The sequence below is a fragment of the Phaenicophaeus curvirostris genome, chromosome 8 (assembly GCF_032191515.1).
Source record: "Phaenicophaeus curvirostris isolate KB17595 chromosome 8, BPBGC_Pcur_1.0, whole genome shotgun sequence".
Classification (NCBI taxonomy): Eukaryota; Metazoa; Chordata; class Aves; order Cuculiformes; family Cuculidae; genus Phaenicophaeus; species Phaenicophaeus curvirostris.
The window spans coordinates 3,416,820-3,431,112 of record NC_091399.1 but is presented as its reverse complement, the minus strand read 5'-3'; the positions used below and the strand labels follow the sequence as shown (position 1 = coordinate 3,431,112).

Here is a 14,293-nt window from a genome sequence, read left to right as displayed (position 1 = left end):
AATAATAACAAAGACAATTCACAGAATGGGGACACTTATATTTCTCGTGTGCCATAACCTGGTTAGCAGGGTACTATCTGAGGAGGAGAAAACCTCTGGTTCACATTCCTTCTTTAAATGAACATAGAGTTAAGATTTGAACCCGAGTGTCAAAGCTCTGAGAAATATCTTCCATTTAAGAAGTTGTAGATGTTCTCCATGTAGTGCTTCCTTGTTGGTTCTTTTCCATAACAGGCAAAATACTTAACTATTCAGTGTACCTAGAAACTTCTTGCTGTATTTTGAAATGGAACTGTGAACTTACAAAATTACTCACATTGATTTGCTGTTGCCCAATGAATCAGGAAAGGGAGCTGGTGTTTGAATCCAATCTCTCCATCTTCGCTGAACGTTCTAACAACCTGGGTAAAAGAAGTACTGTCTTCACCTTTTATACTAGAAAATCTAATGAAAAGGGAGAAAGAAAACAGAACTCTTTGAAAGCTATAACTAAGTGTAAATGTGGTTAGGAAACTCTTTTCTTAACTGATATACTATACAGGTGTAGTATATACCATTTTTGGTTTTACGTGTTGAGGCAATAAAGGTCAAAACTTGATCCTGTCATTAAGTCAGGAGATGAGTAGGGTTGGCCTCTGATAGGTTCTGAGCTGGGAAGAAATTTTGAGACTAGTGCGGAGTCTAAGCCTAAAGACAGCTCTCTTCTCACCCTAAAGTGGAGAAGGAGGCATCTGTGCAAGAAATTATATTTGCTGGCCAGAAGCATAAACATTTTTGTCTGTTCCTGACATTTTTGTCTTTGTTGCTCAAAGGTTGGTCTCTGAGGAAGAGCTGATCACCAGAGGTGGTAAAGGGCAGGGTGTGCACATGTAGGGAAGAAAAAAAAAAACTAAGGACAAATAAAATAACTTAACAATGAATGTATTGCTGAAAAACAAACATTTTTTACTTAGCTTGCTATGATAATTTGTCACTGAGAGTTCCTTTTGTGATCCCTCTTGTCCCCTCCTTTTCCTAAGGTCTGGCATTCCTGTGAAACAGCATTAAATCACTTCTTGCTCTGTTTTTGCGATGCAACATTGAAGAGCATATTTGCATACTACACTGCTTTATTAGTTTGCTGTCTGATATGTAGCAGACACACCAGGGGAAGGGATGGTTGCGTTTTTCCTTATCATGAGCACCTGGTGTACTTTTCTGTCATGTTACTCATAATGCCCCTGCCCCACAGAGTAGGAATTTTTTTTTCTCCAGGATAGGCAAACTTATACACTGCAAACTTGTAGATTCATCTATAGTGTTATGTGAACAGAGAAATTAATGGAAAATAAACTAAACTGTGAAGGCTGCCTAGTAGCTAAAGAAAGTACAGCCAAAGTTGTGTTCAGCCTATTATGGCTAAATATTGCTTAGAATTGCCACCATTCAGTGGATTAAACATCCCAGTCCAATATAAAAGTGAAATTACTTTTCCCTGACAATTTGTTAAACATTATCAAGTTTTGAAGTCCAGTCCCTAAAGGTCTTTTTTTTTTTTTTTTTTTTTGTGGCTGCTTTACAAATCGTCCCTCTCTCTGTGTTGAATGTCATTTTTCCTTTATTCCAGAGTCTGCTTTCTCAAGTAGCTTTCGGTTTTGGTACAGAATACTTGTCACGCTATGAAGAGCAAGGTCTTGGCCTGCAGTGGGGCAACATCCAAACCAGTCCCTTGGAAGGAGACGAATATAGTTTTCTTTTTTCCATCAAAATGATGCTTTTTGATGCTTTTCTCTATGGAATGCTTTCTTGGTATCTCGATCATGTTTTTCCAGGTATGCCAATTTCTTATTCATACAAAGTAGTGGTAGTTGTTGTGTAAAATGTGATGGTTTAATCAGTCTCTGGTTATTTCTCTGTCAAAAAAAAAAGCATCTAAATGTATTTGATATTGTAGACCATGAGTCTTATCCAATATGACAACATTAGTTTATTAGAGGCTTGCGCTTTTCTCTCTTTATTTTGCCTTCCTCCTATTTCAGTCCTGAAAAGAATGGAGAAGGAAGAAAATATATGAAGGAGGATGAAATTTCTGGTCCTATTTGAAAATTTAAATAGAAAGTAAATCTACAGGTACATCTGTGAATAAGCAAATTTGCATACATATTTTTCTTTTCAGAAGTTTCCACCATTTCTAGCAAGAACTTTTTTTTAAATATAGAAATAACAGTTCTAGCTCACATCTCTACTATGGCCACATTAGGCCAGCTGTTATAGACCACGGTACAGTTTCTTGAGACATATACTGTGTCCCAGGCAGAAGTGAAATTTCCTGTGTGGATATATTTTATCTTTAAAAGGGAACCCTGGTTCTAGTGTGAGTTCACAAAAGGATTTTCTTCATTATCCATCACAAAGTTTGGGAACTTTCTTTATGAGAAACTAGTGTGCCCTTGTAGCTTCAATGGTTATCTCGCTTATTATTGAATATAGTTAAAATATAGTAAATGCAGAATCTTATGCAGTACAAGGAAGGGAGTTTTCATTAATTTATTACTCCCATGTGTGAACTGCAGTTTCTTGGAAGATCTCTTACGCTGGGTTTTTTTTTCTTCAGTGGTTACTCAGAATCTGAGATCTTGCATATTTTCTAGATATGAAGGAAAATTAATGATGGGTAAGGTAAGATGATGCTTGTCTGCACACATCATTTATGATAGTTAATCCAAATCAAGAAAAAATAAGGATTTGATAAATAATTTTAGATATGTCTGAGGATATTTTGCTTCAAAATTAAAACATGACCTTATGTCTGCTTTGTTTATGTCCCTACCAAAGTGAGCTGTGCTAAACCAGACTGACGCCTTTTCAGTTTTTAACAAATGTGTCCTCACAAAGAAGTTTAATGTGATTTTAACATATTTATTTTCAAAGATGATTTACAGTAACTTTCAAAAAAGTTCCTCTTTGGAGAAGCCCATGTTGCAAATCTGTTTGTTTGAAAAAGCATAGACAATGACCCATTTCCATGAACACAGCAGGAATTAAACAACAGGAGTTTCTTTGCACATAGATCCAAATAATTTTTTTTCAGCCAGCACTTTACACAAGAGCAACGTCTCTTAGGGCTTCTATTCATTAGCTTCAGTTCTTCCCATTATTTGCTCTGAGTGCCTCCTAGGCTTTCTCCTCCTCTGTTTCTGTGGAATTTCTCATAGCATTTCTCTGTCACACACATGCAGACTTAACAAATCAATGCTTTAGTCTCTGAGCGTACCCTATGAGTTCCCTAGATAATCCTTTGGAACATATGGTTCAGCTCCTGCTCAAGTTTTCTCTGCAGTCAACCACTGGCACACTGGTCCTTTGGCTAGTTGAGCATTCTGCTCCATAATGGAGTTCACTTGGGTTTTGCATTCATCCTGAATGAGAAGCCATTGTTTTAGCCACCAGTTTTTGAGAGGTATGATCCAGTCCATAACAAGCACAAGGCAAATGGCTTATGGATGCAAACTGAGCATTTGTGTACATTAATGAGGGTACAAGGGGTGGCTTGAAATACACGGTATTTTTGGCAAGTCAGAAGTAAGCAGACACATTCATAAACAGTGGTTTTCAATGTAGAAAAACTGATCATCTTTCAGTGAGCATTACACATTCCCGTAACTTATTTTGAATAAGTGGCACAAGGCTAGTAACATGGGTTCACAAGGATGCCAGTTTTAACACAGCAGCTTAAATCCCTGCATTCTGTAAATCAATATGATCCAGGAAAGCAGTGCGGACTTGCACTAGCTCTGATCTGGCCTGGCAAAAACTGATAATGTTTTTAAACTCTCTCTTTTCAAAACAGAATTTACCAAAAGAAGCCCATTTCTTCTGAAAGAAAGGATTACTCTGTTACAGTCACATTTCCTGCAAGGCTGTGTGCTGAAATAACTGTGTGCTGAAATTTCTCATTGCCAGTTGTGAATTCAGGCCCAGGATAAAAATTGTAAATATTTTTTTTTCACTCGTCAGCCCTCAAGTGTTAAGCGGCCTTGAAATGAAACCCCTGAGTGAGGCTGGGATCCCATCTTAAGCAGTCAGCAGCTGCTGATGGGTTGGTGCGGATTCAAATTGCCCCCGCGTAGGGAGTAGCTGCATTCTGTAATTAAACCACTTTCTGCTTAAGAGAAGGTAATGTCGATCACATCACACATTTTCTGAATATTTTATTCCTGTCCAAAAATTAAAAAAAAATCCTGCAAACAAAATCTGTTCTGTCAGGTACTTGGTGGATGGTTTGATCTTCTGATATGCAACACTAGAACTGCAGGTGTTCATAATTTTAGCTCAGACTTTGCCTAGATGAATTTGTGCCCAGTGAGAAATATATTTATAAGGTGCATTTTACCTACTTATTTTTGATTTAGGAGACTATGGGCTACCACAGCCTTGGTATTTCCCTGTACAGGAATCTTACTGGCTTGGCTCTAGAAACTCAAAAGCTGAGAAAACAGCAACTGCTGATGGTAAGTTCTTTTAAAAGTTTGGTGTTTAGAAATGACTTCAAAACTGTTGATCCTCTTAGAGGTAGCTGTGAAACATTTCCATTACCTGTGCTGCTGCAAAGATTAGAGACAGCCATGTGCTGGGAACCTCAGCAGGTGCCTTTGAACTTGAAGTGTCCTGCTATTATTAGAGTTATTACAGGTGAGTCACTGTTCCATCTGAGAGCCTTTAAACCATGGGTTAGCAAGCAACATCAAACTCCTACTCTAACCAGCACCTTTTGAGACATTCAAGGAGTTCCTATTGCCCAATGCGGCATTTGTGAAATGAGTCAAAATGAAATATCATGTTGATCTTATTTACACCGAGGCTCCCTCATCTTTCTAAACCTGATTTTTTGCTGTCTAGTTTGACAATAAAATAAGTCTGTTTATTCTGAGTTTGTAAGCAAGATCAAAATTGATGCCACCATTGGACCAACTTGAATGAGTGCAAAAGTCCTGGCTTTGCAAATTTTTTTCTGTGCATTTGTACTGGAGTAGTTAGGAACAACATGTGGATGATTGTATTTACATAGGAATTAATGCTGAATGATGACTACTGTCTGGAGTAGAGGCTTGCTAAAGGTGGTGTTTTAAAATCTGTCTTAAATTTACAAGGTAACAGTAAAACCAGTCAAAAAGACAGATGAAGAAATAAGTTCTTCAGTTTTCTCATTACTGTGGTTACCATTCATCAACTCAGACTAGCTGCTGACAACGTAGTCTTAGGGTGGTACCTACAAACTAGAAGAGAGTTAATCCTTTCTGTGAACATGCTGGTCATGTGTCCACTGTTCACATGTCTTGATCAGAAAAGAGGAGATTATAACATTGGGCTTTTTTGAAGAGGCTTTGCCTTCTAGTGCATTCTAAGGGAATGATCAAGTTTTCCTTTAGATTTATTGTGAGGGTATTCAGAATAGTAGAGGTTTGTCTAGATACTGTGCAGTTTGTTACTTGCTTCAGCTTTGCAAATGCTGCCCACCAGATTAGAATTTGACTGTATAGGAAGGAGGAGAAAAGAGACAAAGCAGGACTTGGGACATGTTTATAGGTGAATGAAAAGTTGCCAAAGACCCAGATAGTCAGCCACTACTTTGTATTGACTTTCTGTGGAATTTGGGCATAGCCTGCACCAGAGCTCCTTTGAGTATCTCAGAGCACAGTTACCTAGAGGATTTAAACACTTTTTTATTCATTTAGTTTAAGCTTAAATTTAATTGAAATTAAATCAATTTTCAGGTTATCTTAATGACTAATAAGTCCTTTGATATGTTTCCAATACAAGACAGAATCACGGTTTCTTAGTATCCAAACTAGAGGTTGTGAGAAAGCTTGAAAACCCTGAAATATTCAGTGGCTCAGGTACGTCAACAACAGAAAAGATAATGACTATTACTGTATTGCCAGTTTTTTTTTTATTTTAATGCTATTTTTAATAACATTTTTTAAGATTACTTAGATAAAAAATTTACTAAATCGAAGGCTAGAGTTTATTTCGTAGGTGACGTTACATCAGATAGCTGAGCTGATCTAACAGTTCACTGTTTAGAAAAAATGGGGCAATCTTGCAGTCCCTTCCACAGCTCTCATCCTAGTTCTGTTGATGGTTATCACTCCTGATATGACTAAGAGATAGATCTTTCTGGAGACCAGTGCCAAAAACATGAAGGTGATAGAAAATAATGAACATGGATTTACCAAGAGCAAATCTTGCCTAACCTGATTTTCTTCTGTGGTGATTGGATCAATGGACAAAGGGAGAGCAGTGGATACCATTTAACTTGACTTTAGCAAGGGCTTTAGCATGGAGTCATGTAGTACTGTGATAGCCAGATTGATGAGATTGAGTGAGCACCAAAGTGGGTAGAAAATTGACTGAACTGTTGGACACAAAGAATTGTAATCAGCAGTGCAAAATGTGACAAGGGACCAGTTATCAGTGGCAGGGGTCTGACTTTATTAACTGCCTGAGTGGTGTGCTGGAGGGCACCGTGAGCAAGTTTGTGGAAGATACCAAATTGGAGGGAACAGTGCAGTGCAGGGCAGCTCTTCAGAGGGACATCAACAGGCTGGAGAAATGGCTTTATAGGAACCCCATGGAGTCCAACAGAAGTAAATGGATAATACTGTGCCTGGGATGGAATAGCAGCAATACAGGCTGACCTCCTGGCTAGCAGGCAGCATTGTAGAAAAGGCCTGGGTCACACCACGTTGAACGTGAGACATCAAGTGTGCCTTCTTGTAGCCAAGAAAACCAGATGCATCCTGAACTTTATTAACAAAAGTATAGCCATCAGTTCAAGGGAAGTGTGATTCTTCCCTTCTACTCAGCACTTGTGAGACTGCACCTGGAGTACTGTGTTGTCCAGTTTGGGGATCATTGCTGAAAGGAAGACATGGAGTTACTGGAGGGAGCCACCAAGTGTATTAGAAGCTGGAGAATATAACATACTAGGAGATGCTGAGAGAGCTGGATCTGCTCAGCCTTAAGAGAGAAATCTAGGATAGAGCTAGAGTTCTCAGATGTGCCTAGGGAAAAGCAAGAGAAGCAATGGATATAAGCTGGAAAACAGAAATTGTGATTCAATACAAGAAAAAAAAATATTGTGAAGATAGAGAGCATTGGAAGAGGTTGCTCAGAAATATTGTGAAACCTCCAATTTTGGAGACAGTCACTGTGATCTGAATTGCCCTATTTTTTTAAGGATTGAACTGGAGATCTTGCAAATTCATTCTGATCTTAATTATCCCATTATTATCTCAGCTAGCCTGAGTGTGCTGATACTTATTTCATCCTCTCTTCCACAAAGCATTGCCCTGGGTTTCCCCACTCAGGTACAGTTGGAAAGGTCATCTCTGATTAGTTCCTTTGTAGAAGGCATGTGATTTTTACCTTTTTGAAGAACTAAGACTCTTCAGTGCCTCAGCTTACATAAACAACTGTAGAACTTTTCTTAACTCCTATCTTTCCTTCAAGGGTAATACTAAGCATGTTCTTAATTTATTGTAACTGGTTAATGTGTTTGGATGAAAACTGCATAAGAAAATATAAGATGATGTAAATGCACAGCCGAAAATGACATTAAACTTGTAAATTATCTTTCTGCTTTTAAAGATTTCTTCTATCCGTGCACTTTTGTATCACCCACTGGGCATTTTAAGTGTTGCAGTGAACCTGTTTATGTTGCTGTTTGTGCAGCAGGTACTTTTATACAGTTTTATGTTCTAAAATTTCATATAGCAGAAAAATTAAGTCCTAGGCCATCTGGTGAATTACAATTGTCCTAGCTGCACTCTAGCCTGCCAGTTTGTATTTGTCTTATGTAAACAGTTCCTTTAGGAGCTCCCTCTTCTTCCTGCCTCGAGCCTGTCTCCATTAGTGATTTTATATGACTGTTTTCCTTCGTGGCAGCAAGGCCTAACAGCAAATTGGAAAGCCAGAAATTCTTGTACAAAGATTACACCAACTCATTCACTCCAACCTGGAGCTGGTCTCTTAATCTAAGTAGCAACTTAGCAGTTTGCTTTTCACTTAACCTTTTCATTTTATTTTTCTTCCTCTCACTCCCTGTAACCCTAGGGAATGTTTGTACGGTCTTTCTCTTCATGTGCTGAAGAATTTGGTCTAGAGCCACATGGACAAAATATAAAGCATATACCTAATATTAGTCAGGATCTTCCACTCTGAGTCTGCAATTTCAAAATTGTCAGTCATCTTCCTTAAATATCTATTCCTGACATTGTGAAACACATTTTAAGTTAGATGGCTTTGCGTGCTGTGTTCCTAGTCTGAGTTGATGATTAATGCTCTTGGAGAGTTCAAGGCTTAGGACTACCTCCTTTCCCTCAGACCACCTCTAGTTATAAGAGGAACTTAAGCTTTGGTTAATTAAATGTTGATTGCTTTTTATACAGAAAAAAGTCCAGAGTCAGAAGGCTGTGTGGATCAGAAGGCCATGGAAGGGGAAAAAAATGAAAGCAGAACAAAGAAATCTGAAGAACCTGAAAAGCCAGAAGAAAAGAGTGACAACCAGGGGGAGAAGGATGGTAAAAACAAAAAATGTAAACACAAACGAGAAAAAGAACCTGGCAAGCAGGGGAAGCCTAAAACAGATGTCCAGGACAAAGATGAAATTAATAGTAAGGAGAAAGAGCAACCTGAGATATATTGTGCTTCACAATAAATTAGATGTAGGAATGATTGGAGTCAAACTACAACATGTGACTGTCAGAGCTAAGCACTGACTTTCTCAGCTCCCCTCTTATTCCTTTATTGTCACAATCACTTAGAATATTTTAGTCACCACTCATAAGAAAGCTGCCTTCCAGAAGAGCTCTTTAACTTCTTTTTTATCTTGCAAATGCTGTCTGTTTCTGTAGCAAGTTAGCGTTCATGCTGAGGGAAGTCTTAGAGACACATACATTGATTCTTTAGAATTAAACAGAGCCATGACAGCAGTAAAAATACTTCTGCTAAGATGAATGTTCTTCCCTTGCAGCCCCATTTTTTTTGTGTGTATATCTATCTTTAGTGTTTTGCATCTGTAGGGAAACTGGTTTCAAAAGGATTTATCTGAAGTGCTCTGTGTGTCTGCAGCCCTTTCTGATGCTGGCATTAGCCACCACCTAAGAATTCCTGAATGACTAGCCTTTTTTTTTCAAGTCCCACTGTCTTCTTTTATGGGGAACCAGAGGAGTTTTGTCTACGTGATGCTTGGAGGAAAGCATGTGGATTCTGTAGCAAAAGTAAATGCTACAGACAGCTTTGGGCCCACGCGGACTCTCTTGAAATGCTAGAGATAAAAGTGGGGTCATCAAAGCTCCTCACGTAGGCACTGAAAACATGCATTTAGGGTGAATGGAAACAGGACAGGACTTCAAAAGAAAAAAGACAGGCAGAGGGCAAAGGTTATTTCAGCCTATCTTCTCCTGGTACTGCCTTATGTTTGTGGTGCTGCACTCGTCAGTTCTCAGGTTCCAGCTGCTCCATGGCCACAGGGGAAGTGCCTGTCACTGCACAAATAAGCCTGCCTTGCCTTTCAGCCAGCCACACAGGAATAGGGTGGCATATAGAGAAGCCAAGAGCAGGGCTGCTATGTTTCAAGGAGATGGTTTCCACAACAGCTTCATGTAAGAGTAACGGGATGGGACTAGCTAACTCTAGCGCAGTCCAATACTAGCATGAGTTAGCAAAGCAGAGCAGACACAGCCTCAATCTTTTCTAACTGCTTGATAGCTTTTGAGCAGAGCTTTCACCAAAGCCCCATTCACATCCCCCACAAATGCTGCCATGCCTGAAGACCTAAATGGCCTGAAATTGCACTGAGACGACAGCATCAGAATGGAGAAATGCAGGTCACAAAAAAAAAAAAAAAAAATGGAATTCAACCCTCCACCAGCATCCTTCAGGTGATTCAAAGCAGATACGGGGGTATATCATCAGAGAATTTACCTCAGAACTTGTCAGTGAGTCTTGCAGGCAAATGTGGATTGAGCTAATGGTGCATACGAAACCAGGGATGATAACTCAGTTGCCAGTATATGCAGGACTATCTGGCCCAACTCATGTGAACTTCTGTAAACACAGGGATGTTTGTATTTTGTCCAGTAAGGTAAAAGAAAGCACAGGTTCCTTCACAAAGCAAAAGAAAAGTTTGTCATACACATAATTCTATTTAAAATAAAGCTACCCATTCTAGGTGAATTATTTCAGCTGCTCTGTGGTGTACACAGCCCTCACGTACAACATATGTGGGACTTTTTCCTGAGTATTGTTTATAACGACAGTCATACAAGCCACTGATGGAGGTGGGGCTGGTTTCACCCAGCTGGCATTGGCCATTCTCCACACAGGCCTGCTGGGTACTGAACAATTTAAGTAAACTGCAATTGCAAAACAAGCCTCCCTGCAAAGCCTTAAGCATTCCATGTAAACAAAAGTGGACAGGGTCTTTAGTTTAAATTTCTCAACTCCTGTAGTTCACATTGCCCAAGGGCTTAATTTACTTCAAAGGAAGTTTGTTTTGTCTAGAAGCTGATGCAATAAAACATACTGATGATGCTATTTACAATAATGCATTTTTAATCCTGAGAGAAACCCATCCCATGTAGCACTGATTTTAAGTACTGCCTAAGTCTTAGGCTGGCCTCAGCAAGGGGGTAAATTTCACCTACCAGGATTAAAGGCAAATGTTGTTTTTTTTAAAAGGCATCATGGTAAAAGAACGCACAGCTGGACAGATGATTTGAATGACAGGTTTCAGCCTAGCTAGAAAAGTAACCTGCTGTTTGCTTAATGTAATCTCTCAGCCTATCTAAGTATCTACAGGCAACAATCCCAATCTTCCTACTGCACAGTGAAAAAAGAAAGCATGCTCAGCTTCACCTGATCCAATGAGCTAACTCTCCATGGATCATTACAATTCTGGTCTTCTTCTCCTGTCATTGATACATGGATGAATTCAAATTAATTGCACTGCTGTTAGAAATCTTGCCTCAGTTTGGTACTGGTGTGACTGGAGAATCTGGCCCAGGCACATGATACTGTCTTGTACTGAGTATGTGCTGTTGCTTCTGCAGTTATTGATGTGTCATCATCAGAACTGGGATTAAAACGTGGGCTTTTATTCTTTTTTTCATTCTTGATTTCTTGTCTTTCAAGTAAATGCCTTCTTTGAGCCTGAGCCAACAGGACTGATTCCAGGAGTATGCATTCAGAACCTGGTGAAGATTTTTGCAAACAGACCCAAGCCAGCTGTAGATGGGATGAATATTACTTTTTATGAGGGTCAGATCACAGCCTTCCTTGGTCACAATGGAGCAGGAAAGACAACCACAATGTAAGTCCTTATTTCAAAAGAAGCAAATCCAGGGCAGTGCTCTATTGCTCTGTCCTGAGGAGCAGTCATCTTTTTTTCACTTTTCTGTACCACCCCTGCAGCCAGCTTGACTGACGACATGAAATTTTTTCCAGACAGAGAAATGCTGCCCCTAGCCAAAGAAGATATCCACAATTAGCTAAAGTCCTGGGAGGAAGGCAATGCACGACACAAACAAGTGAAAGTCTAGAGAGAAGGAATTCTCCCCCAGAAATCATTTCCCATGGCCAAACTCCAGATAGGATGAGAAGGAGAAAGATTATCTGGCTGAAAGAGCTGAAGATTTGAAAGCCACAACATTCCACGTGTTCCTGTTTTCTCTGTCTAACTGGTTTAAAGTCAGTCATGTTTTTTGGTCTGTGTGCAAAGGAGGATAAAATATAGGCCCTCTTTAGACAGAATGATTATGTATGTGCAAGATCCATATGCAGATTAAAATGTTCTGCTGATCCTAGAACTCTAACACCTCAGGAAGCTAAAGTTTAGGAACTTTTAATCTTCTTTATACAGAAATTTATTTGGTAAAATAGGCTTAATCGATGAAGAAAACATTTCATGAGTCAGTGACAAGTTCACCAAATGTTGAAAGAATTATTTTGTTACGATGTTCCCCAGAACACTTCAGGGGTTTTAATTAAAAATACTACTATTTCAAATGCACTTTAAATTGCTTTTTTTAAAATTGCTCCACAAGAAATATGTTTGACATAAAATAAAAGCATTCTAATATGCTGAAAAATTTTGTAAACTTGTTTGTCTATTCTCCTCACAACAACAAAAATTTCTGTTCCTTTAAAATTTTCAGAACTGAAAAATCTATTATTCATGGGTTGTTTTAAAATATTCCACCCATTTGCAACATAACATTTTGGCCCAATTCCATTTTACAAAAATATACATGTCGAGAGTATGAGTCAGTGTGGCTGGAGAGCTCAAACCATTATTGTCTATCTTGGTCCTAATGAGCTTCATTTTAGACTCATTTGTACATAGGGGTGATATAAAAGCTTAACAAACTACTCTGAAACAGAGTAGCTGACTAAAACATTTTATTAATGCAGGCCACAACCCTACAGACAGGTGCATCAAAAATTGTGCTGGCAGATCTACAAGATCCTCACTGTAGCAGAGGAAGAGTATTTATACGCATGCTTTTACTGGAGCTGTTGCATCAAGCCCCATAGTAAGAGGTCATCATGCTCCATCTAGTGGAATCACACAATGCATCTTCCTAATCCGGCACAGAAAGATAGGAGAGTGGGAATGTCCTCATTTTATTTTCCCAGGTCGATATTGACTGGCCTCTTCCCACCCACCTCTGGAACTGTGCTGATTGGTGGCCTGGATATTCAGACTCACATGGACTCCATTCGGCACAGATTAGGCATGTGCCCTCAGCACAACATCTTATTCAATCAGTAAGTATCCCTCTGTACTAGCCTTAGGAATACGAGTCCCAAACTACATGCTTGACACATCCCCAAAGTTTCTCTGACTGTGCTGACAGTGGATATATCTCAGAGGAACCTCACCCAGAGAAGATTTGTGATCCAGACTTAGGGTAAAGCAGCCCCTCTTCCTTTAGCAAGATAAAGCTAGAGTGAATTTATTGCTGCTTAGGAAAAAAATCTGCTTATTCATTTAAATTACATTGGTGCCTTTCTGTCTGATTTCACAGCCTTACTGTAGCTGAGCACATCTTGTTTTATTCTCAACTGAAAGGGAGATCCAGGGATGAAGCTGAGCAAGAGCTGGAAACGATGCTAGAAGACATGGGCCTCACCCATAAAAGGAATGAAGAGGCTCAGAATTTGTCAGGTGACCACAGGATTGTTCTAAGATTTTTTTTTCTACAGCTTTTTCTTTTTCTTTAGACAAATATTGTTTTAATTACATGTTTGGGTCTGTATTCTGACACATCACTGCACTGGGGTGGTCTTTACTCTCGAAGACTAAATGGGATTGTACAAGTAAGGAAGCTGGCATAACCTGTCTTAAACACTTCTGTTTCTTACAAATATACAATAAATTCAAATACACTTTAAGCTGTTACTTTTAAATGAGTATATATATAAACAAACTGTCAATTTAAGAAAAAGCACAAAAGACAATGTTCTACTATTTCAAGACAAATTTAATATTGTACTATCATACTGCCCTACTGTTTGTGTCAGTACTCTATAACACTCTTTTATTTGGTAGGAGTAATTTCTTTCATTCTAAAAGTAAAAATGCTCATAGTGCATTTGAACACATTTCTCTTTCAGATTCAAAAGCTGATTTGAATAAACAGACAGGTGTCCTCATACTACTTTGTCCTAATTGCAGCTATAACATATCTCATATCTCATATCTTCCTGCTTGTGCTTCTTGCAAGAAGCAGAAAATGCAATGTGTAGGTGAACAATATATTTTAAAAAAATAACATTTGGAAGAAAACTGGCAATTTGAAGAAATATTTGGCTGAGGAGGAGTTTTGCTTTGCTTGTATCAGTTTGCCCCCACTCTAAATAGCAGTCTTAACTATATCCCTGCCATTTACGTAACTCATCCCAGACTCCTGGATGTGTCTGTCCTCTGGTAGGTGGAATGCAAAGGAAACTATCTGTTGCCATTGCTTTTGTGGGTGAAGCAAAAGTCGTAGTCCTGGATGAGCCCACTTCTGGAGTTGATCCATATTCCAGGCGATCTATCTGGGATCTTTTGCTGAAGTATCGCTCAGGTAACAGGTTTGAGAGTGGGAATTGTTTGAGGGTTTTGGTTTTTTTAAACCTGTCATAGATGCAGCATGTGCCTGCTGTGTAAACTGTCATAAGTAGTGTAATATGAGTACAAGCAAATAAGATTCTTTGAACAGATACCTAAGATGTGGCAAACCTGGGATATGGCTCTGGTGCAGAG

At 39.0% G+C, this 14,293-nt stretch overlaps 1 protein-coding gene across 5 annotated transcripts in view; it reads left to right on the top strand.

Moving 5' to 3' along the window:
• ABCA4 (ATP binding cassette subfamily A member 4) overlaps window positions 1–14,293 on the top strand; it is an 87,319-nt gene that overhangs the window by 45,706 nt on the left and 27,320 nt on the right. For 4 of the 5 annotated variants that reach the window (XR_011337826.1, XM_069862116.1, XM_069862117.1 and 1 more), the window contains exons 17-23: window positions 1,607–1,811; window positions 4,392–4,490; window positions 8,430–8,654; window positions 11,176–11,353; window positions 12,679–12,810; window positions 13,071–13,210; window positions 13,977–14,114. Coding sequence is in view for 4 of the 5 variants with exons in the window: in XM_069862116.1 (XP_069718217.1) it covers window positions 1,607–1,811; window positions 4,392–4,490; window positions 8,430–8,654; window positions 11,176–11,353; window positions 12,679–12,810; window positions 13,071–13,210; window positions 13,977–14,114 (1,117 nt within the window). In the remaining variant the exon portion in view is untranslated. The remainder of the gene's footprint in view (window positions 1–1,606; window positions 1,812–4,391; window positions 4,491–8,429; window positions 8,655–11,175; window positions 11,354–12,678; window positions 12,811–13,070; window positions 13,211–13,976; window positions 14,115–14,293) is intronic. The other variant, XM_069862119.1, reaches the window with a different exon arrangement.